Source organism: Trichophyton verrucosum, assembly GCF_000151505.1.
Source record: "Trichophyton verrucosum HKI 0517 chromosome Unknown contig00373_1.f1.exp, whole genome shotgun sequence".
Classification (NCBI taxonomy): domain Eukaryota; kingdom Fungi; phylum Ascomycota; class Eurotiomycetes; order Onygenales; family Arthrodermataceae; genus Trichophyton; species Trichophyton verrucosum.
Genome location: NW_003315389.1, coordinates 115,036 through 142,009, shown reverse-complemented (window position 1 = coordinate 142,009; position 26,974 = coordinate 115,036). Strand labels below are relative to the sequence as shown.

At 47.4% G+C, this 26,974-nt stretch overlaps 9 protein-coding genes across 9 annotated transcripts; 3 read left to right on the top strand and 6 right to left on the bottom strand.

Moving 5' to 3' along the window:
- Positions 1-1,547: 1,547 nt before the first annotated feature.
- On the top strand, positions 1,548-7,527 carry TRV_04891 (SNF2 family helicase/ATPase, putative; the record flags this gene model as incomplete). Its single annotated transcript, XM_003020980.1, has 3 exons — positions 1,548-4,336; positions 4,398-7,189; positions 7,310-7,527. 3 exons carry the CDS (start codon positions 1,548-1,550, stop codon positions 7,525-7,527), a joined length of 5,799 nt encoding a protein of 1,932 aa, XP_003021026.1.
- Positions 7,528-7,863: 336 nt separating this feature from the next.
- Positions 7,864-10,814, bottom strand: TRV_04890 (uncharacterized protein; the record flags this gene model as incomplete). Its single annotated transcript, XM_003020979.1, has 4 exons — positions 7,864-8,839; positions 8,902-10,256; positions 10,307-10,494; positions 10,568-10,814. The coding sequence occupies 4 exons, from the start codon at positions 10,812-10,814 to the stop codon at positions 7,864-7,866; spliced, it is 2,766 nt and encodes a 921-aa protein (XP_003021025.1).
- A 1,322-nt stretch (positions 10,815-12,136) lies between these two features.
- Positions 12,137-13,762, top strand: TRV_04889 (uncharacterized protein; the record flags this gene model as incomplete). Its single annotated transcript, XM_003020978.1, has 1 exon — positions 12,137-13,762. The coding sequence occupies one exon, from the start codon at positions 12,137-12,139 to the stop codon at positions 13,760-13,762; it is 1,626 nt and encodes a 541-aa protein (XP_003021024.1).
- A 247-nt stretch (positions 13,763-14,009) lies between these two features.
- On the bottom strand, positions 14,010-15,767 carry TRV_04888 (uncharacterized protein; the record flags this gene model as incomplete). The annotated part of the gene is made up of 1 exon (XM_003020977.1): positions 14,010-15,767. The coding sequence occupies one exon, from the start codon at positions 15,765-15,767 to the stop codon at positions 14,010-14,012; it is 1,758 nt and encodes a 585-aa protein (XP_003021023.1).
- A 270-nt stretch (positions 15,768-16,037) lies between these two features.
- On the bottom strand, positions 16,038-16,448 carry TRV_04887 (uncharacterized protein; the record flags this gene model as incomplete). Its single annotated transcript, XM_003020976.1, has 1 exon — positions 16,038-16,448. The coding sequence occupies one exon, from the start codon at positions 16,446-16,448 to the stop codon at positions 16,038-16,040; it is 411 nt and encodes a 136-aa protein (XP_003021022.1).
- Positions 16,449-17,047: 599 nt separating this feature from the next.
- On the bottom strand, positions 17,048-17,824 carry TRV_04886 (cytochrome P450 monooxygenase, putative; the record flags this gene model as incomplete). The annotated part of the gene is made up of 1 exon (XM_003020975.1): positions 17,048-17,824. One exon carries the CDS (start codon positions 17,822-17,824, stop codon positions 17,048-17,050), a length of 777 nt encoding a protein of 258 aa, XP_003021021.1.
- Positions 17,825-17,893: 69 nt separating this feature from the next.
- Positions 17,894-19,794, bottom strand: TRV_04885 (cytochrome P450 monooxygenase, putative; the record flags this gene model as incomplete). Its single annotated transcript, XM_003020974.1, has 6 exons — positions 17,894-18,238; positions 18,322-18,512; positions 18,614-18,802; positions 18,939-19,066; positions 19,104-19,385; positions 19,466-19,794. 6 exons carry the CDS (start codon positions 19,792-19,794, stop codon positions 17,894-17,896), a joined length of 1,464 nt encoding a protein of 487 aa, XP_003021020.1.
- A 693-nt stretch (positions 19,795-20,487) lies between these two features.
- TRV_04884 (uncharacterized protein) lies at positions 20,488-20,724 on the bottom strand (the record flags this gene model as incomplete). Its single annotated transcript, XM_003020973.1, has 1 exon — positions 20,488-20,724. One exon carries the CDS (start codon positions 20,722-20,724, stop codon positions 20,488-20,490), a length of 237 nt encoding a protein of 78 aa, XP_003021019.1.
- Positions 20,725-21,177: 453 nt separating this feature from the next.
- Positions 21,178-26,891, top strand: TRV_04883 (filamentation protein (Rhf1), putative; the record flags this gene model as incomplete). Its single annotated transcript, XM_003020972.1, has 8 exons — positions 21,178-22,030; positions 22,081-22,706; positions 22,783-22,841; positions 22,894-22,964; positions 23,066-23,353; positions 23,469-23,804; positions 23,865-24,478; positions 24,537-26,891. 8 exons carry the CDS (start codon positions 21,178-21,180, stop codon positions 26,889-26,891), a joined length of 5,202 nt encoding a protein of 1,733 aa, XP_003021018.1.
- Positions 26,892-26,974: the final 83 nt, after the last annotated feature.

Here is a 26,974-nt window from a genome sequence, read left to right as displayed (position 1 = left end):
CTCTTCTAAACGGCCTAGAAGTAGTCTTTATATATAGATTTATAAGATGCAAAAAGTTCCGGGAGTTTCGAGCTGGGCCGAAGATTGACGTTGCGTTGCGCCGCTTATCAATCAACTTGCCGGGCTGAGCCCACCACTTTGCCCCGCCGTTAGTTACAGACAGCCGGCTAGCAGTCGAATATAGTGCCATCAGGTTCAGGACAGGATGGATAGAGATGAAGGACAGATTGAAGTTTGAGGTATTTTTGCTGCTATATAGGCAGGGTTATCCAGCATCTGAGAAGCTGTGGAAAGGACAAGCTGGATATTTGACTGCCCTTAGGACTCCTCTAGAGAACCCCTCTATAGAGCTTACCGGACTTTATCTTCCCGCAGTCATCCGAATAACTACTGGGATGCGATAGCTGCCCTTACCTACACGGTCATCGGTCCTTCATCGTGTCCATACAACGACCAAAGGGTTTGGCCTCGTCGACTCTCACCTTACATAGTTATCAGTTCTTAAGAGGTGATCCTCGTAGACAGTTTCCCCGGCTCCACAAATGTTGTCAAGCTTGACTTGCTCATACTGCTATCAAAGTGACATGTCGGTCTTGTAGTAGGATTTTTGGACTTGGTAATCATCACAAGAGTTAATGGAGATAGAACAGGTGTCCGAATGTCGGACTTTAAGTAACCCTCCTCCTAGAGGTGTCAACTCCGCAGTCACCTCGAACAGCTTTCTCTGGGTCAATCTGAGGGGAAAGTGAGGCGAAAGAAAGCGGAAAGATGTAAACCGCGTCAAAGCAGCCCATCGTCCGGTGCTTCTCTATTAGTACCATATGTTAAGTAGCTGCCGGTTGGTCATATTCCTGGAGGGAATAGCCGGGATCCGTGGATGATTCAACTTAAGACGCTTCGACGCGCCATTCCTGCAGGGTTAACTATAAGGATAGGTGAGTTAGCTAAGAATTAACGGCTCGTTTCATAACTCAGTTGGGTTTCACGTATGCGCCTTAGAAGTGAGCTTCGTCATATGGATAAAATGAGCTGAGAGTCGATCATCTCGCAGTTAATGAGTAAAACCTGCCATTCAACAAGCCCAGTCTAACTGATAAATAACTAACAGTAGGCGGCAGATAGCGGATAGATGCAGTTAGATGAAATGAACCCGCATCCTTTGGAACTGAGGGGCTCAATTAACCAGCAAAGTCGTGAGTCAACAGCTAGAATAAACTGTTAGAGAGACGCTTGCAAGTAGAAGCGGGCGGAAATTTGCTTACATAATAGTCACTTAAATAGAATCTCGTAGCACTATACCGACATCAGGTGATCAAAACGCGGGGTTTAGCCAATTAAACTCTCCCAGAGTCTATATAATCCGCTAGTTAACTAAATCTCGCCCTGAGACGTCGCTTATCGCTTCGCAAAACCTTAAAAAAGGGAAAGAAACCAACGTCTTTTTCGACGCGTCCGGCGGGACGGAAGCTGCAGAAGCTGCAAAAAACACGACCAGAGAGACAGAAGAAAAGCCCTCTGTCGCTTGACTGCAAGAGGTCAAGGGCACGATGGAGGCAGACCCGTTCTTCTGGTCTATTGATGAAGTGGTCGCGTACCTTTGCCATGGCTCGTTCAACGACTGGGCTCGCTCCTCTCTACCGCGTCCCGATCCAATCCAATTGGAGGGCCACCTGCGAGAGAACTACGTGACTGGGGAAGTCCTTTTGACTGAAGTCGATAGGGAGGCCTTGCCTCGCTATCTTGGGTTGAAAGCTCTCGGGCACCAAGCAACAATCTTCAAGGCGATTCAGTACTTGAGATCGCGTTCTTCCGAGTTTCGTAACGGTGTTAACAATGACTTCTCAAATACCCAGAATGCCGTAGTCACCTCCCCTGCCAGAGTTGACACCTTTCCTGGCCCGCCTGTGGCCGAAAACAGATCTATACCGACACCCCTACGATCTTCCCCCCAGTCTCAAGCTCCACTAGCCCAACTGGCTACCCCTCAGCCCGCCGAGTCTACGCTCAAGCTTGTCGATCCCCCGGCACCTCAGCAAAAAGAAAGAGACGCTAGAAAACGTCGACGTCTCAATCCTGACGCGCTATCTACCCAATTGCTAGCTAATGTCCCCGAGAATCCCCACCGGAAGAGATACCTCTGTTTCCAGAAGCATCCGGTTAAGGATGTGTTCTATAAAGGGATTGATAGTGACGATGATAATGATACGTTTGGATATGTACGTCCGGCAAATTGCTCAACGGGTGAATCCCGCTTTATTAATAGGCGAATACTACATTTCTTACAACAAGTACCACAACCATTCCCGGAGGATAAAGAAGGATCTCTTGCAATATTTCCATATGACGAAAATGTTGCACCAGATGTACCTCGCTACTTCACGCTCTACAATAAAAATAATGGGAGAGTCAGTGTTCGAATGGAGGAAGTTTCAAAATGGCCGCATCTCAGAGAAAAATCCCCCTTGGACTATCTTGCTGTCAAGTATCCCCCACAGAGCGATGAATTGCCATTGTACGGCGAATCTGGGTCCGAAGACTATGACTCCGAGACTTGTAGGGATATGGATGAAGCTAGGGACGACGCGAAAAGTGATAATGAGGATGTTGCGTCTAGCCTCATGTCTGCAGCCGACTTGAACGCGATTATTGATCAGTTTATTACCGATACTATTGAAAAATGGCGGAATACCAAGCTTCCAATCTATGAAAGAACGGCATATGCATTGTGGAATAAATCAAGGAAGAAGGGAACTGTTTCCAGCGATATTCGTCGAGCAAAAGTCCAGATCACTCATTTTGACAAGCGTCTTGCTAGCTGGATAAAAGGCATAAAAAGTAACGAATATGAAACAGGTGACCGTGGTAAAGTTTTACGACAGTGCGCATCATTGGAAGTGACAGTGACGCAGAGAGAGATTCAGAAATGGCGAGTGTCTGTCTTGGAGTTAGAGACATGCCCTTCCAAGCCGAGTGCTCCTCCAGCTCGCCCGACAGCGTCCCGACCACGCTTCAGGGATAATGACGAGGAATCTATTGGGTCCGATACTGACGAAGCTGTGGAAAGTGACCCGGATTTCGTTGTCTCCGATGATAACCCGATGAATACGCAAGGAACAATATCCCCTGAAAGGAATAGAAATGTTGTCCCTTCACCATCATCCATTCTAGAGAAAGAGAACACAAACCCTCTACCTGACTCGGCTGCTCAGATCCCCATAAGAGGCCCATTTGAAGATGTTGACGTTCTGGACTTGACTGAAGCAGATATAGAAGGTGAACAAGAGATCGAGGATGCTGACGGCTCTGGCAGCCTGGATATCCACACACCGCCATTAAATCCCACAGGAAGTTCGAAGGATGGGCTTGTGTTTTCTCCCCCTCCCCCTCCCGCTCTTCCTAACCCGGTGCGCGATCGCTCTCCTTCAGATGACGAATCATCTAGGCAACCTGACATAACTGATGTTACTGCATTGAATAAGATCGACTGGGAGACCGTTATAGAACGGGGCGATAGGAGACTACTCCTCGCCAAAATCATCTATACTCTGTCCAAGGATGAGCGAGCGAAGTTAACTGCATTACTTGGCTCTGTGGAAAAGAATACATGGCGTCGGCGACTACGGGAGGCCTTAAAGGCGATTCAGAAGAAAGGATACAAAATTACATCTATACCTGGGGAAGATGTCTATCTCTATAAGAGGATGGCTACCTTGTACGTCTCGTGGTTCAAAGTGGTTCTTATTAGGGGGAACGTAGGTATTCCGACAGCCTACTTGAGGGAAGCCCGCCGTAAGGATGAGGTGTTTCCTTATTACAATGATCTTACAGAGATTCTTTGTGTTGAGAATCGAAAGAGTATAAAGCGGGAGACATCCTGCGAAATCATCAACTCGTCGCAGAATACCTTGCGCAATGGCTCTTCGGTAGTCACCGATCCAATTATTATTATAGATGACGATGATGAAGAAGAGCCTTCAGGGAGGGAAGCTCAGACACAAGAAATTGTGAGATCCACTCCACGCAAAAAAAGAAAGAGAGCCGTGGCAGAAAGTAGGGAAGCCATGGAGACGCAAAGTCGGGCGCAGCGCCGTGTTGAAGAACAGGCAACACGGCAGCGGATATTACAAGAAGAAGGGGGAATTGAAAATGATGATCCAGAGAAGAAAATCATCAGCTTTGATGATCCTGTTATCTGTCTACACCGCGATCTCGGACGCCGCATCAAAGAGCATCAACTTTCAGGGATTCAATTCATGTGGAGAGAACTGATCAAGGATGAGAAAAATGAAGGCTGTCTTCTAGCTCATACAATGGGACTAGGGAAGACAATGCAAGTGTAAGTTACCTCCTTGGCTCCCTATATTGTGTATAAAATGCCGTGTTAATCTTAAGGAAAGGATCTCTCTTCTGGTAACCATTGCCAATGCATCAAATTCATCAGATCCCAAAATCAAAGAGCAGATCCCAAGACGGTTTAGAACATCTAGGACTCTGATTACATGCCCTGCATCGTTAATAGATAACTGGGAAGAAGAATTTGCCAAATGGACCCCGCCAGATGCAGTGACTAGGGATAACCTAGGGCGAGTGCGTAAAGCTATATCCCAGGACCCAATACAGCGGCTCCGTACCATTAATGCCTGGTATACTGAGGGTGGCGTCCTACTGATCAGTCATGAGCTCTTGCGACGAATGATTCTTTACAATCCCCAGAAAACTGGCTTGCAAAGACTGTCTACCGAACAGTGTGAGATGCTCAAAGGACAGTTACTCGATGGTCCAAATATTGTTGTTGCAGATGAGGCACACAAGATGAAGAATGGCGCGTCTAACCTGTCAAAAGCATGCAGTATGTTCAAGTCGAAAAGTCGCATCGCATTAACCGGATCTCCCCTGTCAAATCAATTGATTGATTACTATCAAATGGTCAATTGGATTTCGCCTAACTACCTTGGGACGCTGAAACAGTTTAAAGCTAAATATGAGGAGCCTATAAGAGAAGGCTTATACTACGACAGTACCAATGCGGAATACGTCAAGTCTCGCAAGAAATTGGAAGTCTTGAAAAAGGTTCTTGAGCCAAAGGTAAACCGGGCCGGCATATCAGTCCTCCAAAAAGACCTTCCTTCCAAATTTGAATTTGTCATTTATATCCCACCGACACCCCTGCAAAAGGAAACCTACAATCAGTTCGTGGCTTTGACCATGGAAGGGAAAGGTGAATTTGAATTCACACGGCTGTGGGTTTTGCTTTCTTATCTGACCCTTCTATGCCATCATCCTTCATGTTTCTTGCGAAGGATTCTTGAGAAAAAGAAAGCAAGGAGCCAGGTCATTGAGAGGGAGAAAGCCATAGAGGGAGGCCCGGGAGTAGTAGTTCCTTCAGAGTCCGAGCCCGAAGCGAACGTTGATGACAGCTCAATCTTAATCACTGTGGAGGATGATGTTCTAGAAATTGAGGGCCAAACCGCCATAACGGATGAAGTTGTGTCACAATTTGAGCAAAAGTTCAAAGACATAAAAGATTTGGATTCCCCTGAGAATTCCCATCGTACGCAGATGGTTGGACAAATTGTTGACGAATCTATCAAAGCGGGAGACAAAATCCTCATATTTTCGGGATATTTACACACACTTTCTTATCTTGGCTCAATGTTAGAGGCGAGAGGCCACAAGTACTGTCGCTTGGATGGAAAGACGCCGATAGCAACTCGACAGGCAGCAACAAGGGATTTCACAGACTCAGATGCGCACGTATACCTTATCTCAACGAAAGCGGGCGCCTTAGGCCTCAACATCATTGGCGCAAATCGGGTTATTATCTTTGAGTCCGAGTACAACCCAACCTGGGAGGAGCAGGCCATTGGGCGGGCATACCGTCTTGGACAGACCAAGGACGTTTTTGTCTATCGCTTCGTCATGGGAGGAACGTTCGAGGAATTGATACATGAGAAGGGTGTTTTCAAGAAAAACATGGCCCTTCGGGCTATTGACAAAAAGAACCCTACACGGTCTACGGGCAAGTCTACAAGCGAATTCAGACGCCCTATCCAAAGTTGCAAGAAGCATGATTTGTCCGAATTCCAGGGCAAAGACCCAAAGGTATTAGACAAAATTCTCGCGCAGACTAACTTCATTCATCGAATTGTCACCTCAGAAAACCTCCATCGTGAGGATGGTGTGCAATTTACTCCAGAAGAGAAAAACGAGATTCAAGCGGAGTTAGATGATGAGAGATTGGAACGCTCCAACCCTGAGTTGTGGGCAAAGAAACAACATGAAAGGAGAATAGCACAAGAAAAACGCATTCAGGAAGATATGATGAAGGTGCTTCAATCACGATTCCCGGTTAACAACAGCCTTCAATCTCGACCGGGCCACTATTCCGTTCCTATGCAGCAAGCAGCTCCTTTTAATCATAACGGCAACAGTGTCATAAATACACAGAATATGCGGCCCCCTTGGCCTCCAGCTTCACACTCGCCACAACTTCATCTACAGCCCCAGACAGCACCAGTTACTCATAGTAGCAACGGTGTCATGAATACGCAGAATACGCTTCCCTCTGGGCCCGCACTTCCGCGTTCACCACAACTACAGTCACAACCCCAGACAGGTCCTGTTTCTCACAATAGTAATGGTGTCATGATTACGCCGAATATGGCTATCCCTCGGCCCCCAGTTCCGCGTTCACCGCAGCCACAACCTCAGCTTCAGGTTGCTTCCCAGGCACCAAATCAAATGCAGTCCCCGTCACAAATTTCAGCTTCATCACAAGGTCGAAGCGAAACGGTATCACCTCAGGCACCTCCAACACAATCACGGCCGGTGCAAGGTCCTGCCTCAGCCCCGGTTTATTCAGTCCCTCCAACTCTCCCAACACCTCAAGCTCCAGTTCCCGCCCCTCGAGCTCAAGATCCGGCTACTTCCATCTGCCGAGCGCCTTCAGATCCCTCGACCCCGACCCTAGCTCCAGCTGCGGCTTCGGTTTCTCAGGCTTCTCCCGTTTCCCAACAAACGCAACAACCGATCTCTCCGTCTAGTGTGTCTTCAGCAAACCGCGGCAATCTAGGGGAGAAGGCCACTCAGCCTCGAAGTACACAGCCTTCTCCGTTACCCCCTTTGGTTACCCAGCCTGTACCAGAGCCCAGACCCAGTTCTCCCGAAATGATACACGCAGGGATAAGAGGTAAGTAAACACTACACGGTGGAACAATTTAAGAGCAAAACACTGAGTCAACCCTGACGATAAGATCCACCTTCGAGCGTCGATGATGATCCAACGATGCAGGACTGCAAACAACAATAGAGACCTTTGGATCCTTCTTTCTTTCCCACGAACGAACCTTGCTAGCCCCGTCTGATATTGAGTCAGTTTCTCGTTCCGCTCGCCCTCCGCCTGCTGTTCTTGAATTAAAATTTGCTCCTCCTGTCGCCTCCCTAAGGTCACTTGCATCCAAGGTTTTTTTTTTTCCATTATCACTTAGTTATATTTGTGCAGCATTTTTGCATATGGCTATTTATTAGTACGGGCCCTGCGGTTTGTATCAAAAGCAGGTTGATTAGTAGTTTGGGTGTACATGGGAATTGGGTCAGACAGGTGGTTACCACGGGAATGTTGCATCATGATACCCTTTTTTTACTTTCACGTTTCTTGCGATCCCCTGTGCATTTGTTGCCCGGCTAGTACTATTCTACGTATACAATTACTATGCAAAATTCACATTGTCCCTCTGCAATATTTCGGGGGACAGGACTGGCAATGTATTAAGGTACTATAAGGGCCTGGGTGTCTAGTAGGAAAAAGACTATACAAAACTGGAAGGCATGGGAACGAATGTTGGTTTGTATCCGCATTACGTCTCACCGAAGGAGTTTTTCCAGATCAGCTAATCTAGACCGTCGTGCCTGGTCCTTATGGCCAGCTTTCTCTTGGAAAGCCGTGCTCATAAGTTCCCGTTTTTCCTTCTGAATATCAAGTACTCGGTCCTCAATACTGTTCTCCATGACAAGTCTCCATATAGTTGTAGGACGTGTCTGGCCTAGGCGATATACGCGGTCCACAGCTTGATCTTCAATGGCTGGAGCCCACCAGCTATCAGCCAGGACAACCTGGTTGGCAGCCACCAGATTGAGGCCAACACTGCACACATTCAAGCTGGCAAGCATCACGGTACATTCTGAGTCACGGGAAAATTTACTCATGGCAGCGTCACGCTGGGCAGAGTTCATCTTTCCATCAATTCGGGCAAAGTTGATGTTATATAAGACAAGGTGAGGTTCAATCAAGTCAAGGAAGGATGTCCACTGGCTGAAAACCACCGTCTTCGTCCCAGCGGCTTGACCTTTTGCCGTCAAGATTTTGATGAGAGCCTGGATTTTACTGCTTGAAGAGTCTGACTCTACGTCAATTTGATTGCAGTCTTCGCCAAGTTCCGCAGCAGGGGATACCAATTCCGAGCAATCTTTAATCTCGGCACGACAGAGAGGGCATTTGTGCTGGAGTTCGATTGTTTGCTCAATGCAGGAGTAGTCGAAAGCGTGTGCACAGGGGGTAATGACAGGGTTGTCTAGACTTTCGAGACAAATGGAACATTCTTCCTGGCTTTCGATCCTTAATTGCAATACAGCCTGAAGTGCCTTGACGTTCTCCGGGGTGAGCTTAACCACCTTATCCTTCTCCAGTAATTCCATAAGTCCTTTGACACGGTCGTGACAAAGTTTCCAATGGTTGCATACTTGACGAAGTCGTAGGAGAACCTCAAGGACATGAGAATATGTTGTTTTCTTGCCTTTCTTGTTGGACTGGAAGTCCATGAAGACACCCTTGGCCTCGGCCCTAGAGTATTGGTGTTATTTGCTTGTTTAGTGGGGCTAAGCATTGAATGGGTAATTACGTACTCAAACATTTCGTACTTCTCCTTCTCGTGGGGAAGAAATTTAACGTGTAGTATATGAGATTCCATAGGGGGTAGACGAAGGTTTACGAAGCTCATATCCTTCCTGCGTCTTAAGCATATGGTTGCCATCAAGGCCTGGAGTAGAAGACTAGCATTTTCATCACCAGCATTCCGAGGCCGAATCAATGCACTGTGAAAGACAGGTAGATCCTCTAAGCCGCCGGATAGCCTGATAAACTTTCCTTGGGAGTACAGGTCTTTCAAGTTATTGACGATGGGGGTACCGGTAAGAGACCAGCGTGAGTCTGCCTCTAGCATACAAGCTGCACAAGCTGCCTTTGTCTTTGGTGTTCGAATTGTATGGCCCTCATCCAAGACCACTCTCCGCCAGCGTACAGAGAAAAGTCCTCTTTTCGTCTTTGCAAACTTCCCGGTTGCACCGAGCAATTGTCCGTATTCTGAGGCAAGAGCACCATACGTAGTGATAACCACGTCGTATTGAGAGAGATTAGCAGCCTCTTTTTTACCAGAGCCGTGATATGTTAGAACACGCAATGCATGCTCCTTGTGGATATGAGCCGCTATTTGATCTCTCCAATTGCTCATCACACCAAGAGGAGAAATAATGAGTGTGGCCTTAGAAGACTTTGGTGTTTTAGGGGTCGCATTAGCTAGTATTAGCGAGATGACCTGTATCGTTTTACCAAGGCCCATGTCATCCGCCAGAATTCCACCACTTGCAAGTGGCGGCGCAGTCGAAGATGAGTAGTTAGTTGCAATGTTCATGTATCTCTTACCAACTCGTTTCCATAGCTGCACGATATCGTCAGAGCCTTCTTTTGGAAGGCTGGGGGATTCGCGGTCAAGCATCCATGCCAGTCCCTGCCGCTGATATGGAAGGAGTTCCGTTGAAAGTTGAGGAGGGCATTCTGCCATTGGCATCTGTGAAAGCTCAGTTTCATCCAAGCCAAACTTTTCCACAATCTTTTCTGTCTCTCGAGGATTAAAGGCAATACTCTGAGAGAGAAGTTCGTCCAAACTCTCTGTTTGCTGGGACGGTTCTGCCCCTTGGGAAAGATTCGCGAACATTGGATTGCCTTTCTTCTGTTGGGCTAGCGCTCTTGCATTTGCACGCATCTTCGCAGCATCCTCTTTGGCCTTCTTTGCAAGATCTTGTTTGTGTTTCCGAATTGCTGCTTTAACCACGGTGGTTGGTAACCTATCACGTTGCATTTTCTCCATTAATTGTTCCCTTGCCCCAGGCTCACTTGTTCCATACAGGTGGAGTGTAATAGGACAATCGTATGCTCCTATTTCACCGGATAGTGTACCTTCTACCAGCAGTTCATTCGAGTCCTAAGGGTGATTCAGCACCAGTATGTCTAGCAACGGAGACAGCCAATTACCATATAAGGAGCAAGCTTGCTGACTAGTACACGGGGTAGATGACCGATTTGGTGGCCCATGACATTGTCGATTCTGACAGCATTTGAATCATACTTGTTGTTGCTGTCTCTTTTGACAAGGACACACTCGCCCAATGTGGCATGGCCATTGTAGAACCTCACGCCCACGATTTTAGTTTCCAGATGACCTAGAGGAATTTTACTGGTTAGTATTTCCGGTCCATTTCCTGCGATATTTTGGCGTGTCGAAGAGATTAATACCGTAGAGCTCCGAGGTCAAGTAAGCCGTTTCATCGAATTGAGAATCCTGAACCGCCTGCATTGCATTTAGTTCTTCATCATGCTCCATCTGGGTACTCGGCTCCCCCTGAGTAAGATCCACGAAGCTCTGACGCGCCCTTAGCTCCTGGCCATCAGTAGGGGCTGTGTAGCTCTTGCGAGTCGAGTCAGAGGTAGGTTCACCATCTCCAGTGAGATCAACTAGATTAATCCGCCGTTTGGTTGACATTTTGCATGATATCTCGATTCAATGGCTTCTGGGGTTCCTCAGGCCAGAATTATCATTACTTTCAAGCCTGAAGATCAAGCAAAATGTTGTTCTCCATAGCTAGTTAAGTGAGTTAAACCTAAACTAACTCTGTCTTGGCGCGATTTTTGTATCAGCTCAACGATAAAACGTTGATAGTCGTGTTGATTCCGCGTTTCAACATTCCAGTTGGGGATATTGGCACAACAGAAGAGGATTGTATAGACGAATGTCATGTTTCTTATTCTTCCCCATCCAAGATGCTAAAAATATCGATTTCGTGCAAGTGAAAATCGTACTGATTAGGATTACTTAAGCTTTTCAATGCATTTGTTACGCGTTTAGATTAAGGTTCCTTTTCCTCTATAGGTAATAATAACATCACGTGATACAATTAGGCAAATGTTTAGCGCGCGGCTAATTGCCGCTAAGCTTAAAAACGCTTTGTTGATTTTTTGCTGCTTTTTTATTATTATTTATTTTTTTTTTTTTTTTCAGCGTTAAAGAAACGAAAAAAAAAAAAAATGAGAGAGAAACAGGAGAAAATAAACGAATAGTTGCATATTTTCTATTCAGTCTACGGAGCACACCCGCAGCGATTTGGAGATTACTACCCAGTTATCCTCGGTCACTACGGTGTATCCAGCCATAGCAGTACAACCAGTAGTTATACGGAGCCGTCACGCCATAGTTAGGGAGCTAACTACGCTGTTTGCACGCGGTTATACGAATGACTTCCTGTCCTCCACGTCGTTTTCCCCGAGTGCAAGGCTTCCTCGAAATAATGGACTGGTACGGAATAATTGCAATTCCTCCCTATTGCTGTCATGGGCGAACCTTCTATGTAGAAGCATGATCGATGGGTCAAGGTTAACGTGGGCAGTCCCAACACTATGATTTGGATCCTTTACTCCGTACGCAAATAGGTAACACTAAAAGAAACCCGGTGTTTCAAGATTAGCGAAGAATCTTCCGCCCAGGTAAGGCTATTATTTATACAGCACTTTCAACCAGGGTTCTCACCAACTTAATCATCTCCTATTATTTTACAGCTTCCGTATGACAACAAGACAGAATAATTTCATGCGAGGATAGATAACTACTGGTCCAAGCCACTGATTCATAGACTAGGGTCAGCCATCAATAAATACACAAGTGTGGCAACCAATGATTGCCCGGTTCCCAAAACCATTTCTAGCTCCACCCCTTAAATTGTTAGATTTCTCCCAGGCCAAATCTCGAGCCAGCCTTGTCACTCGCTGGCTCTCCAGGTTGTGATTCCATCTTGATGTGCTGCTCTAAGGATGGATACTTCTTATATAGACACAGTGAAGTCACACCTGCAGCGTCGAAATGAGCTTTTTGATGCCAGAATCAAGTCTGGAGAGTTCCAACCTTTGGTGTTTCCCCGGGACTTTGCATCAATATTCATCGTTATCTTCGCCCTTGTGATCAAGTGGCCTCGCGACGGGCCTGTCAAATATATAAGGCATCTACTTTATTTTCACTCTCTTTACTTAAACATATATGTCATCGTACACTGCAGGTCGCTCCTCGTTTTGGGTGGTTATGGCGTTGGATTGATCTTCTCATGGCTTAGCATATGGAGTGCCTCCTTGCTCATATTCAATGACGTGCAAGGAACTTATAAGCGGATCGAACGGTCGTTTGTACCTTTCGATACTTCGAAGGAGAATTTGCTGCAGGGACGAGGTGGCAAGACTGGTCGCACTCCAGGCATACTGAAGAATTCCGCAAGTGAATACGACTCTTCGAATGGGAATGCGAATAGCAAGGCTACTTGCTCAGATCCAAAGATAGTTCCGCGGTTCAAATGGCAGGGCTTCCCAGAGAAGCTGGGCCACCGGTTCACCTGGGCCTTTGATCTTTTCTTCAGCCATAGGGGCCCGCATTGGAACTGGAGACCGAAGGACTTCGCGCCTCTCCCAAAACAAGTCCAACTCCAGCTATCTCGGGGTGAGAATGCCGACCTGGATGTAGACGTGCTTTGGGAAGAGAAAAATACCCGAGGCGTACTGGTTGGTAGCATCTATAAGTCGGTGCTCTATTTCTTCTGTCTCGATTTACTGAAAGTCATCTCAACTGGAGACCGACACTTCCTGGGCCACATTATCTGTCCGCCTCCGCCATTCCTTGCCTTTTGCGGGCCTCTCGCACCTACAATAGCATACATGTATCGTCTTGCTATGAGCGGGGCGGCTGTGTATTGCGCAGTATTATTCCCAACCACGATATCTGCTACTATTTTCCTGGCCATATCTCAGACACCGCTTGGATTGAAGACCAGGGTCCCATTTGAAGCCTCGTTCCTCTATCCGCCTTATTTTGGAGATATTCTTATTCCAATCCTGGATGAAGGTCTGGTGGGATTCTGGGGAAAGTTCTGGCATAAACAGTTCAGAGCTGGATTTCTAGCCCCTGGTAATTGGATAAAATCCAAGCTTATGTCTAGGAACCCGGGGAGAAGATGGCCACAGTCGATTTTCTGGGGCCTCCAAGTTGTTATCTCGTTTACATTGAGCGGCATCCTGCATTTCTCGGGGAGCTATACGCAGAACTCCTCCACGAACCCTTTCAATCAATTTCTATTTTTCGCACTTCAAATCGTTGGTATATTTTTCCAAATATCGATTGAAAAACTCTCTGGACGGGTGATACCCTTCAGAATCCCAGTGTGGCTGAAGCGCCTGTCAAAGTGTGTCTTCGTCCTAGTCTGGCTGGCTTGTGTTGGGCCTCTGCTTTGTGATGATTTTACAATTGGCGGCGTTTGGATGGAGGAGCCGGTACCATATAGTCCCATTCGAGCTATGGGGTTTGCAAAGGGGACAGGTGGCGCAGTGCGTTGGCAAGCTGAACCACTGCGATGGTGGAAGGGAACAAGGTGGTGGGAGCGTGGTATCATTTTATAGATTCATGCGTCGCCAGCCTGATTCAAGTATAGATATAGAATGGTAGAATCTTCAATCTGAGCTTCCTGCTATTAATTTCGCAGGGGGTTAATTGGTGGCATTTTTGAGCAGCGTTATACGACCATAGCATTATATAATTAAATAGTGCTTTGCCTCAGCTTTTCGCCTTGAATAAGGATTCTGTCCCGTGGAAGTATTCCAAATACCGCTAAAAACACGACTCCTGAATAAATATACACAATGTTTCTCAATCTTCGCCCTCCTCGTCAGTATCGGATTCAATGTTCAACCGAGGAATCTCGTCATCGCTCTCCGCATCAGCTGCAGTACCTGTTTCATGACTTTTGGTTATCATTGGCGGTTGACTAGGCTCTTGGGCTTTGTCTTGGGTAGGATGACTGATTTCGGGCTCCGGAAACACGTTCATTTTCAAAGTATTCTGATCATTTGAACCGCTTAATGAGCTTGACAGAACATCAAGGGCTTGTGCCACTTTCCCACTCGGTAAGGCATTAGAGGATGTTGGTATATCATTTTGAACCCGAGGTCGTTTATCGGGTTGTGGTGAATCAGCCGGAAGTGCATTGTCAACGTCATCCTGGTGCCTTCGTTTATTTCGTCCAGCGTCGCTCAGTAGGGCTGTAGATTCAGTGGTAGCGGGGGCTGGACGGGGCCCAAACTTTTCAGCCAGGGACTCCCGCACATCGGGGTTTTGTGAATCGCCGCCGTGTGTTTCTATCTCGGCGCCATTCTCATAATCTTCGATTTCAACTCTTCCTTTCCTGCCTGCCCCAGTAAATATCACAGGCATACGAGGCCGAAGTAACCCTTCAACCTGAGTGTTACTAGGCTGGCATCTCGCCAGGAATGGGAGTATGCTAGGATGTCCACGCTGCGACTCGGTTGAAGGTATTGGGTTAAGAACACAGGCCAACATAAGATCACTGTTGCCAGCAAGGATTGATGTGCGATCAATCTTCGCACGAAGGGACAAGGGAATGTGTTCGATTTGAACGTATGTGATGGTTGCTAGTAATAATTTGACAGCTGAATCTGCGAGAGGACCAGTCTCGTAGGAACTTCCGGGGCTTATTATGGACTTATTCTGTAAGAATGCATCTGCATTGGTGGTTCCAGTGGAAGTTGATGTGCCCTTGGCACCTGAGGTCGTATTTCCAGTGACTATAGCAGAATCTTTAGGCGGTACTATATCACTGCATGCGGCCTGGATGACTGGTACTAGCGACAGGACATCCGGTTTGGTCAGTGACGGGCCCATAATCGTGAGAGATGCGACAAAGCATTTATATGCCGCTTCTCGGACAGACCGGGCAGCATTTGAAGACGTGAACATCCAGGTAGTTTGTTCCAAACAGCTTCGGGCAATCGAGGGATTCTCTGAGCCAAAAGTTTCAAGGAGAGACTGTAGTACGCCCAAAGAGGCAGCATGCATGGGAGGTATTGCGCTCAGCAATGCTTCTCGTTCGTCTCTACTTATCTCGGGATTGATGGAGGCACCATGCTCTCCTGAGATTGAAGGAGGAGCGATAGACCCCAGTCGGCATGTTAAATCAAGAATTGAGCCTACGGGTATAGAAACTGTTGAGTTCGATCTTGACTTGAGGAAACTTGACAAGAGCTCTAGTAGGCCAACTAACCGCCCGGTTCCTTGTTGTATTCCGGACCAGATGGGGAGCTCAAGAGGGCCAATTCCGAAGTCACCAACAACGGAGTGTGAAGGCCTATTACAAGTTCCCTGTGGCAATGTAGAATCAACTGATTGCCAGTGCTCTACTATAGATCTGAACAAGTGGTCCGTAGTTCGATGTGCAGATAGAATTGTGGCACGAATAGCCTTGGCCCATTCTTCATTTCCTGTATTCTTTGGAGCGCACTGGTGAAGTGATATGAAGAGCTGCTGGGCAGCCCACCTGGTGGACGGGGGTATTACATTTTGTGTATTCGACGAAGCTACCAGCGGCAGGACAAGCGTATGAAGTTGCATCAAGAAAGGCCGGAAAATGGTTGGATGGTTTGGAAGGAGCGTTAAGAAGGAGCACAATATAGTGTTGACCAAGGAGTTCCCGTACTTTAGGGTTCTGCAGTTTTTGGTGCCGCTGAGTGTGGATATAATGTTTAGGCAAGCGGTTATGAACTGTGGTAGCATAGGCGTCGTTATTTCTCGAGTCAATGTCGGATATAGATGCGTGAGTTGAAATATCCGCGTAAGGCACAAGATACCCAGTTTCTTCAACGACAATGGGTCTGGTTTCTGTCAGTGTAGCTGTTGGTTAGCATTTCGCCAGTCTTCAATGTCTGCCTTAGGCAGCAGCTTTTGATCAGAACATACACCTAGTATAGCCAGTATATAGCGAGCCCAGGGCTCACAGCCACGTAGGATCTCCCATCTCCCAGACTCCACCGTTGCTTTCATAATAACCACGCCAGCCCATCGTCCTTCAACCGTCTTATCCTGTAACAGGCTGGTGATGCGCGCTTTCAATTTTTGGAGGAGAACTGCTTTGTCAGGTTCGCCGGCGGATTGACCCTGGTTAGCCGGTACAGACAGAATCGCACTGCTTTCGCTAATCGTTGTAGCAATATATTCAGCCGTTGAGGTCAACTCCTTCACTGGGATGGCACAAAGATTGTGCACTGCGGCGCGCAAGGCCATAACTGCCGTCATTTTGAATTCCTTGACAACAGTCGCATAAACGAAAGTAGCCTAGAAGGTCCATATATCAATTGTTAAGGTTATATAAAACAGTCTGAGCTCGAACGGGCGGAATATGCAGAAGCTGGTGCTCATTAATAATTTTTTTTAAGGCATTCCGTAGAAGATTTTAGCTATGGTCAATGAACACAGTTATTGGTCCGGCGGGGGCGTCTATCTCTCACGTGACAATAATATTTTTTCAGAAGTGTATAGCAATGCAGAGGAAGAATCCAGATCGCCAAAGCCAGATGGCACTCCCATGCTCGCGGATATTAAGTATGTACATGGTATTATATGATGCACATAAGCATAAGGATAGACGACATCGCCTGCATGATAGGCGACAGACCCTTTTTAGCAGCAAGGCATGCAACGACTTAATGACTAATAAGTGAGTATCATGATGACTAATATTAAGCTTCGATAAACTCCAATAAAACGCTCGGGACTTAAAACAGCTCAACCAATAGTATTTAAATATTCCTCCCGAGAAACTTTAAGTTTATTTTTAAGGTTACCGAAGTTTGGGCCGAGTCGTCTCTATAGTTAAACCAACGACAACACTATATTTATGTTTGTGTTTTTCCTTCAACGCTCTTTACATGTACCCAAAAATCTGACACGCCACAAATCCCAAACATATCAACTGTCTTCCAGGGGTCTTTGTCTTGACTAACAACATCAAAATCGAATTCTCGAAGTAACTGCTCATCCACAATGTTAGCAATATGTCTATGCCTACTGACAATTTCGGCACTCACCTCAAACACTGCCTTCGCTATTTCAGCCTGAGCGATCACCTTTCCCATACATTGGTATTTCCCGTGGTTGAAAATAAGTTCGTTTACACGAATCATATTTGCAAGCTTAGCGTCTTCAGCTTCAAACCAGCGCTCTGGACGGAATTTATCGGCGTCTTGGCCGTAAGTTTCTTTACAATGGAACATGCTATACACCGATCGTCCAATATATGCACCTCCAGGCAGGAATATAGTCTTGCTGGCGACAGTGACAAAGTCTCCCCCAGCAGGGATGTCGCGAGGGAAAAGGCCAATTACAGGCGGCAGCAGTCGTTGTGACTCGCGAATCACGGCTTGCAGGTATGGAAGTTGCTTGGCCTGGGCAAAGCTGATAAGACCCTCGCCTGTCCGGGGCGCCTTACCTGTAGCAACTGCCTCATTAATCTCGCACCGGAGTTTGGTGAGGACGCTCTGATTTGCTAAGGTGTGTAGAATCACTGAGCAGATAGAGTAGCAAGGTCCGAAGGACCCGATGACTAGAGCATCGAGAACCTCGGACCGCAGGGCATCGCCTTTTACACCATGCCGGATAAATGAGTCGAGCATATCCTCTGGTTTTTCGCGAGGATTTGCCTCACGCTCCTTTATAAGTTTGGTAGAGACTGCAAGTAATCTTCAGTATCCAGTCTCTTCGGTGGCTACAGGAGTTAGAGCTGGGCCGATGAGTGATGACTGAGAAATTTTCGCAAGCCCGAAGGCAACCAGAATGTTGGCGGTTAGGAACCCTTCTTTTATGGATTTGATATAACCATTTGTATCAGCGTCCTTTTGGACCATCTCGAAGGACTTGCCAAAAGTAATGGCAGTGATAACGTCGTGCGTAAAATACTGAACCTTCGCTGCGATGTCCATGGGCACCACCTTCGAGTCGGAGGACAAATATTTGGACCTGATAAGAAGAAGTAATTCCTCAAGACGCTCATTGATACATAATTCGTAGGAACATTCTGTTCCGTGGAACTAATCATGACAGTCAGTTTACTTAGAAGACTCAATTGTTACAAGTTTCGGAAAATGATAAACATAAGAATAGAATGATTTACCCCAGGGCCTAGCAGTTTCCTTCTCCGGTCATGTTCGGCAGTATCCGTCAGTGAGAAAAGATGATCATGCTGGTAGTCGACACGCATGGCTCTGAAGAACCACTCGGAGCGAGGGTAGCCAGGCTTGGTGGTAACGTGCATCCATACTTCAGGTGAGGATGTAACGATGAGGTTGGGTGCGATTTTGGCGACTGGTCCTGATGGAGAACAAGACAACCCATTAGCTAGAGCTTCCTGAAGACAATACGTGTGCCCAGCAGCATCCCGGCGAGGTGAAAAGGACGATGCCAACCATATTTTTCAATGACATCGTGATACCATTGGGCTGGTGTATAGCGTAAGATAGCTCTTCGATGCAGCCAGCTGGAGAGGTGGGCCAACGGCGGACCGGGTATATGGCGCAGTATTATATAGGCGTGGAGCTTGGTAAAAAGATGGTGGACAGCGATTAGGGAGAGAAAAAGAACAATAACTCCTGCCGCTGAAGTTGGTATCAGAAGCGACATAGCGGGGAAGAAACAGCTATCAAGCTATGTTTATCACCTATATGTTATTAAAAAAAAAAAAAAAAAAAAAAAAAAAAAAAAAAAAAAAAAATAAATCTAGTTTCTACGTACCTAAGGCACCGAGGTAGTTAACTATGGCCTGCTTATCAATCAGCGGCAGAGCAGTGCCTGATATAGCGGCAGTCAAGGAGTTAGAAATATTGGGCCCCGTCATACTCCGTAAGGAAGTAACATCATCACTAAACGGTATCAATGGACTAGCTAGTCGATCCACACGTGGATTGGAGGCGCAGCTCTAGAACTGCAGATCCTCTCCCCGGCCACGTCTTCACTCTCGCCAAACCCAAATCGCCAGCAGCACGCTCAATAATACTGTCAAACTCTAATTCAGTACGAGAGTGAGTGTTGAGGCTTGCAATCAGGTGTAGATCGAGCATTTCAATCAGACGAGCACCCTCCCCAACAGTTCTCGGAAGGTCTACGAAGTCGTGGATCAATAGCTTCGACTTAGCTGGGTCCATGACTTTCGCAACTTCTTGAATCATCTTGACACATTTTCTGCAAAAAGAAGCAAATACCAGATCAGAGATTGACATCAAAAATAGTGGCAGAACGGTTAAAAACGGGGAAAACCTTACTCGTCACTGTTGTCCATCAAGACGTGGCTCAATAAGTAGATATCAGCTCCCTTCTGAGGCTGCTGGGCGTAGTAATCATGCGCCTCCCAAGTAGTCCGGCTCGCTATTTCCTCCCTATAACTTTCCTTGACCATATTTTCAGCATTGGATATGACACTGACGTGGTCCTGCACAATGGCGGCGAGCTGAGGATACGACTTAACAAGACGGATCGCATTCTGGCCATTGCCACCGCCGATATCAACAATCGTCGATCCATCAGGGAGACCGTCAAACGGGTAGATCAGCTCAATCGGCATGTCCAACGGCCCATCATAGTGGCCGGCCATTGCTCGGGAGAAGCGGCAGCCGCGTTCGGTGTCAACGGAGTGATAGTACTCGTAAAGGGGCAGTTTGGCTATTTAGAGTTGCTCAGGTTAGCGTCTATGCTTGTCTGTCCCTCTTTTCTTTTCCCTTTTCCGTTTTTGTTTTATTTTGCCCTTTTTTATCGTCCTTTTTTCTTTTGGTCTTTTTAGTTAATGCAATCGTTTCACTCACTTTGGAATGCCACCCCGAACGCAGCTTCCGTAGGGTCATCTGATATTTTAAAGCCAGCCTCGCGAGCGGTGCGAGCGAGGTAGGCGCCACAGAGCAAGCCGTCGTCGACTCTTAAATCTAGTCAGACTCAAAAGCTACAGCCGGAGATCAACCTCCAGAGCAGTAAAGGACTTACAGGTAATGAACGAGGCTGCCAAAATTGGTATCGAGCAACTGCAGAGAATGCTGGTTATGGTGATAATACCCGGCGCTGGACTCAGTAAATATGAACCTATTAAGGCATATTCTCATGACTCTCTCTGTTATCTTGTAAGTGAATTGCTCGAGAACGCCTAGGAGGGGCAGTAAATTCCCTCACCGATCAGAGCAGGTGATGCGTTGGTACGGCCGGCAAGATAAGACAAAGTTACGCCTTTCCCCCCCGGTTTAATCAGCATTGGAATGCCCATCTCGATGACGGCTGAAAGTGCAACGCTATCACAGTACTACCAGGCAACTTGCACCATCCAGTCCTTGGGCTCTGAGACGAGTGCCTGGAGCTTTCTGCATTCTCGCGCTACTGCTTCGGCCTGATTCTGAAGCATTTGACCTTGTTGGGAGGTAAAGTCACTGGAACGGCCGTTGCAAGCTCGTTGCATATCGGCATACTTGCGAACTTGCTCCGTTATGCCATTTGACATGGCAAGAAGCATATCAGCATCTGGTGGGTATGAAGTAGACATGGTTAGGGTATATTTTCGCCAGCACAATTGTAGTGGATGGTAGGCAGGTTTCACTAATATTCAGACAGACTGTCACAGGCTTTTGTTGACACAGTATAGGAAGGAAGATGCCATAAATAAGCCAATCTGGGTATAGATGGGTATTCGTAAAGTTTACACCCTAGTTAAATGGCAGGTCTCAAAATATAGATAGTTCTGCGTCGCAAGTCTGTATCTAGGCCCGAGTCTACGTGAAAGGGCGGTGTGCGAGATGTGGCAAGTTCGAAATATGCCGTGAGGATCTGTGCCTAAGGAGACGTTGGAGATCCAGGGTCAAGCCAAGGAGTAGGAGCTACAACCGCTTTAAACGGGCCGAACCCCCAGAGCCCCCTATCGACACAGTTCAAACTGCAATACAATATCCAGATCAGCTATACTCATTTTCCCAAACCATCATTAGGAGTCAAATTCACAATGACAGTTATCACAAAACCTTCCATAACGGCAGAGGCATTGTTTGACCAGATATCTGAGACATACGAGGATGCGTATGGCGGCAACGATGGACTCAATACCGCATTTGCCAGGTTAAATGATTATCACGAAGCTGGCTCATCAGTTCTCGATATCGGTTGTGGCCCTGGAGGGCCTGCATCTCGTTTGATCAAAGCCGGCTTCCAAGTTACTGGCATCGACATCTCGCAAAAGATGGTCGACTTCTGTAAGAAGAGTTTCCCTGGAACCTTCCACAAGGCTGACATGACAAAATACGAACCATCTCAACAATTTGACGCTATCGTTTCACTCTTCAACTTGTTTCAAACGTCATATACGACGACATACTCCATGGTATTCAAAATGGCATCCTGGCTCCGGCCTGGCGGTACACTTATTCTGGGAACAATCGCAGCTGAGGACTATATCCAGGATGAAGCGGCTTTATGCACTGCTCGGAAACACCAGTACATTGAGAACTATGACGCCAAATTCATGGGACGAGTCATCCCTGTCACGTTCCTCACTATGAGCAGGTGGCTGAACGTTGTGCAGCAGGCCGGCCTCTTCATCCAAGTTGTCGACCTCTGTGACTTCGAAATCAAGGGTTTCAAACACAAAGAGAACCATTTGTTTATTACCGCGAGGAAGATGAACCTGGAACCATTGTTTGGACCATACCCCTTGCCTACCTTCCGAAGACGCCCACATCTTCTGAGCGAGGGAGCATGGAAGCCATTTGCGGAGCGACTTACACGTCATGAATTCGACGCTGTTCTCAAGGCTGTCGAGTCAAATAAAGAGGTCCTTGATATTGGCAGTGGCCATGGCGGTGAGTCAATAGATACTTCCACCTCACTAAGAATATAGTAGTATCAATAGAGACTAATCTGCTTGCTCCAGAATTACCTGTAGCAATAGCCAAACAGCTAGGCAAAGCCTACGCCATCGAGCCAAACGGGGACAGAAACGAGGTCCTTATCAACAACAGTGCACAGTCAAGTGTCGAAATCCGCCAGGGAACAGCCGAAAAGCTGCCCTTCGAGGATAATAAGTTCGACGCCGCCGTAGCTCTCTGGATCCTGCACTATGTGGATGACCTGGAGCAGTCACTCACTGAAATGGCCCGTGTGGTAGATGCCGCAGCCCCCAACGCTCGCATTGTAATCGTCCAGGGAGCTCCAGACAACGAGGTGGTCAACCTCATTAATAAGGCTTGCGCTCCTATAGCACAGCAGGGAATGCTGCCCGGGGAGTCTGCCATCGACCACCAGGGCTTCCTGCTCGCCACTGCAGCCAGGGTCTTTGCTAGGCATGGCTTCGGTGATATTTCTGTTGCACGGGTCGATGCACACTGCAATTTCCCGGAAGAAGACCTCTCTGTCCGTTGTACCAAAGCGGCGGACGTCCTGACGAATTTCTGGTATAAGGATCATCCTAGGAACAGTGATATGAAGGAGGCATTCCAGCCCGTCCTGAAGGAACATTTTGCGAGCAGGCCACTGGAGGTAGGTGACCAGGCAGTCATCTTAATCGCGAAGCCGACAGCCCGACAGTAGATAGACCGAAGGCTGTCATGGATAGTTAAGCAACAACGATCCTGAGAAGTCCTTGTTTCTCTCGCATTCCACACAGTTGGTCAAGTATAATTAGATATAAATATAAATATGACATCTGATGGCTGGTAACCAGTAGTCACTTGAACGATGAGGTTGCAAGCTGGAATGTTGGAAGTTGTCTGTCGGTAAATACAAGGCGGGACTTGTGTATGTAAGCGCTGCTGACTAACATGAAAATGACTAATATTTCAATGCTGACTAAGATATTTCGAGCTCGCTGCGTAAGGAGGTACGAACGAACCACACAGCGCAGGCTGAGCAAAAGGAGCCTTGGGGCGGCGGTCTTTGCGAAGTCGTGCAAGAGTTTACAGTCGTTCTTTTAGCCTGGCCATGCTGCGGGCCCAAGAGCTCTCCCTTTATCCCGAGAAACTATGACCGTGAGTGCACATGGGATGAGGTGGTCTCGTCCCCCTTGTCTCCGGATACTGACCGTATGATTTCTATAGCAAACCCAGCTTACGGAGAAGGCCCAGCGCTATATAAACTTGCTGAACACGGCGCGATGCAATCAGAATTGGCACGAAATACCTGGCTTGGTCCGGAAAATTGTCAAACACGCCCCTGGCCGGAAGTGTGTGTTTCCCCCCTCTCGATGCCGTCGAGCTCACAGGGATAATATTCAGAATGCTAATATATGGTAATATGTTACAGGTTTGGTCCAAACTGCTCAGGTTGAAGCCCAGATAGTAGAATACTGCAGGAAACGAACGTCCCTAGGCAGTGCTGCTAATGAGCAGGCTGCCAATTCCCTACGAGAGTGCATACCGGACCTCCAGTCCGTACAAGCAGATGAGCAGAATACTCCTGAGGACACCTTCCAGGCGCAGATATGCTTAGCGTGGCTATTCTGGGAGCTCTCTGACCCAGAGGAGGCGGCGGCAAACCTACCTCAGGAATTCGAGAGAACCGTACGGTCTTTGACTACCGGCGAGCAGTCATTGTCCCCATGGACACAAGTGTGTATTGTACAGGGGGGTTATTTGAAAGGTGAATATTCCGACATGGACAGCGACAAGTCTCTTTCAGACTACTAATTGTAATGTATAGGTGCTGCGGAGGAGCTGTCTTCAGGGAAAGAACACGCGTTGCAGACCTTCAAATCGACCTTTTCGTGGGCGGCCACCCCTGCATCTTCTGATATCTCGAATCCTCAACTTTTGTTCTGGTCCGAACAGTATCTGGCGAGGGCCTCAATGCTGGCCTATGAGCTGTTTATATCCAAAGCGCCAAATTACGACGAGGCAAACTTGGAATTCGGGCTACGGTCTCTTCGTCTTTGGGCGTCACATCCTGATATAAAAGGCAGTGACCCTGCGGTGGCTGCAGACATCACACCAACGAATTCAAGTTCAAAAACCTCATTATGGCGAGCATACTATGATCTCCTTTCTATTGTTTTACAAAATGACCTCCAATACCCACCCATGTCGGATGCACCAAAACGTGTTCAGCTCTCAACCGAGTTTCGAAGGATAGAGGCAACTTGCGAAAACGTTCTCCTCAGGCACTCCAAGTTCCCGAAGGCTAATGTTTCTAATCAAGAGGTTGAGCTATGGGTCAAGCAAGTTATTCACAATTGGGAAGTATTCTGTAGCGCGGAATGGTGCGATGATGATTTCGGAGAGGGAGGTCAAGGTGCCATCTCCCGCAATGTTTTGGATGTAAGTTCTTCTCTTTGCATGGAATGTATGAAGAAACCGATAACTGACGCTATCGTAGATATTATATCGCGCTGCAACCAAGACGTTTCACTCCACGTTAATCCTCAGAGAACTTTTTCACGTGCATGCAGCTCTGGCCGAGTTTGACTTGGCTCTTCATGCCCTGGATACATATATTCATCTTGTGAAAGACGCAAAAGAGAGATCTGAACATTCCAGCCACATCAGGGAGGTCGAAGATCCGGCACTTTTCATCTATACTCTAGCCGAGGGATTGATTATGCTATGCTGCTTTGGGTCGCGAAGAGAGGCAGAGAAAGTTAAACGGTTTACTGACCTGTTAGATGAAGCACTGAGTGAACGAATACAAACAAATGGCCATGGTCCAGTTCAATCTAGTACCCAACCCGGTGGCACCAGCATTCCTACTCAGTGGGTCTCATTTGCTTATAGGGCTATTGGCATTGGCCTCGCTACATGGGCAAGATGGACTCCTATCAGTGAATCCAGAGCCGAGCTCCAAGCCAATGCCATTTGTGCCTTGGAAAAAGCTCTGGTAGCCGAGGCTGAACAGGAACCCAATCCTGCTACTGTATTTGCTCTCGCTATGCTACGTGCAGAAACAAGAGATCTTGATGGTGCCATTGAACTTGTTCGTACGTCACTTAGCTCGTCCAATGTCGAAGATGACGCAGAGCAGGCGGACTCTCGCTCCATCATTAACTACGGGGAGAGAGATATTGTTCCACTATGGCACTTACTTGCACTCTTACTCAGCTCAAAGGAGGATTTTAAAACAGCGGCTAATGCCTGTGATGTTGTATTTGAAATGGTATCGACAGAAAAACTGCTCCATAAGCAAAGTTCTGTCCGACCCCTTCGAAACCCAACTGGAAAGGAGGAGGCCTCCGTGGGTTTCGCAGGCGATGGACAACATTCGAGGTTTCCGGATATAGAGACACGCGAGCGGGAGAGCATGGTTGAGTTACGCATGACCCAACTTGCACTCATGGATGTCATGCGTGGCCCCGAGGCTGCTCTGAATTATAGCGATGAACTAATAAGTCTATTTGGCCGGCTTTTTGCTGGTGTTGGGCTAGTTGATATCGAGGGTAAAGTCAACTCAGACCGTCTAACTCCTCCTAAAAGCGCGTCTGGGACTGTTAGAACCGGGCGAGCTAGCATCTTTGGCTGGAAAAAGAACCAGCGGCCTCCAGTAGACCAAGCGGGTCTGCTCCACGGTGATACTGGTACAGCACCTGGAGCAGCGTCAGGAATGACCGACAAAGAAGCTGGCATTATTGCACCCGCACCTGCTATCCAAGTTACAAATAATGATGAAAAAGCGTCTAGTCCAGTACAGCATCGCGGTCGGTCTCGTCAGGGTTCTCTTCTACGAAAAGAAAATAAACTCACCCAGAAGATCCATCGCTTGGAAGGAAGCCTGACCAACACAGCCCCTGAAAAGAAGCTGGCTTCAAATGAACAGAGTGACTCTGCAAGGCAAGCCCTGCCCCCTGTATACCATAATATGAAACACACGGAAGAACCAGCTCCTGCTGGTCATCCACACCAGCCACCAATACAGGACGTTAGGATGCCTACAGCTCGCCAATCCGGCCCCCTGAATAAAGCATTAACTAGGTTCCCAAGAATCCAGGAGCAAAAGCATTCCCTCAGCTTGCTTGTTAAGATATGGCTGTTCATCTCCGACCTTTACCGCAAGGCCTTACTACTTGAAGACGCTATGGAAGCTTGCAACGAGGCATCAACGCATGCTACTCGTATTGAAGGACTTGTTGCAGCTCAGGAGTCATCTACTCGGGCTTTTGCTGATGAAGGGTGGGGTGGCACAAAGTCCCCAGACGAAATATGGGGCGATATCTACGCCGAACGCGGTTACATCACCCAGGCGCAATCGAAACCATATGAAGCCATCAAACATTTCGAGGAAGCACTTATGCATTATCCAGACCACCCACGTGCAACGGTTGGTCTGGCTACTCTCCTACTTGATATCCACGACCAGACATTGCCCGCAGAAGAGTCATCGTCGCCCCCATTACCCGATATTTCAAACATATCCCTTCATTCACCATCCCGCCAACAGGAAACAAATGCTCCAAACGGAATTAGTGCAAACGTCGAGCCTACAACTACATCACCTGACGACACGCCTGAGTCTCTTAATCGCCTTGCTGCGAGAGATAGGGCTTATGGGCTACTTTCTACACTTACTAAACTCGGCACTGCTTGGGACAACTCAGAAGCATGGTTTGCCTTGTCTAGAGCGTACGAGCAAGGAGGCCAGATTGAAAAGGCAAAGGAGGTGTTATGGTGGTGTATTGACCTTGAGAACGGCCGGCCGGTTCGGCATTGGTGGAACGTTGGTTCCGGTGGCTATGTTCTTTAAAATTATTTTCGTTTTCTACGCATGAGCCCTATGTCGCTGCGTTTTGGTTACAAAAAATATAAATTATAATCTATGCTCCCTGC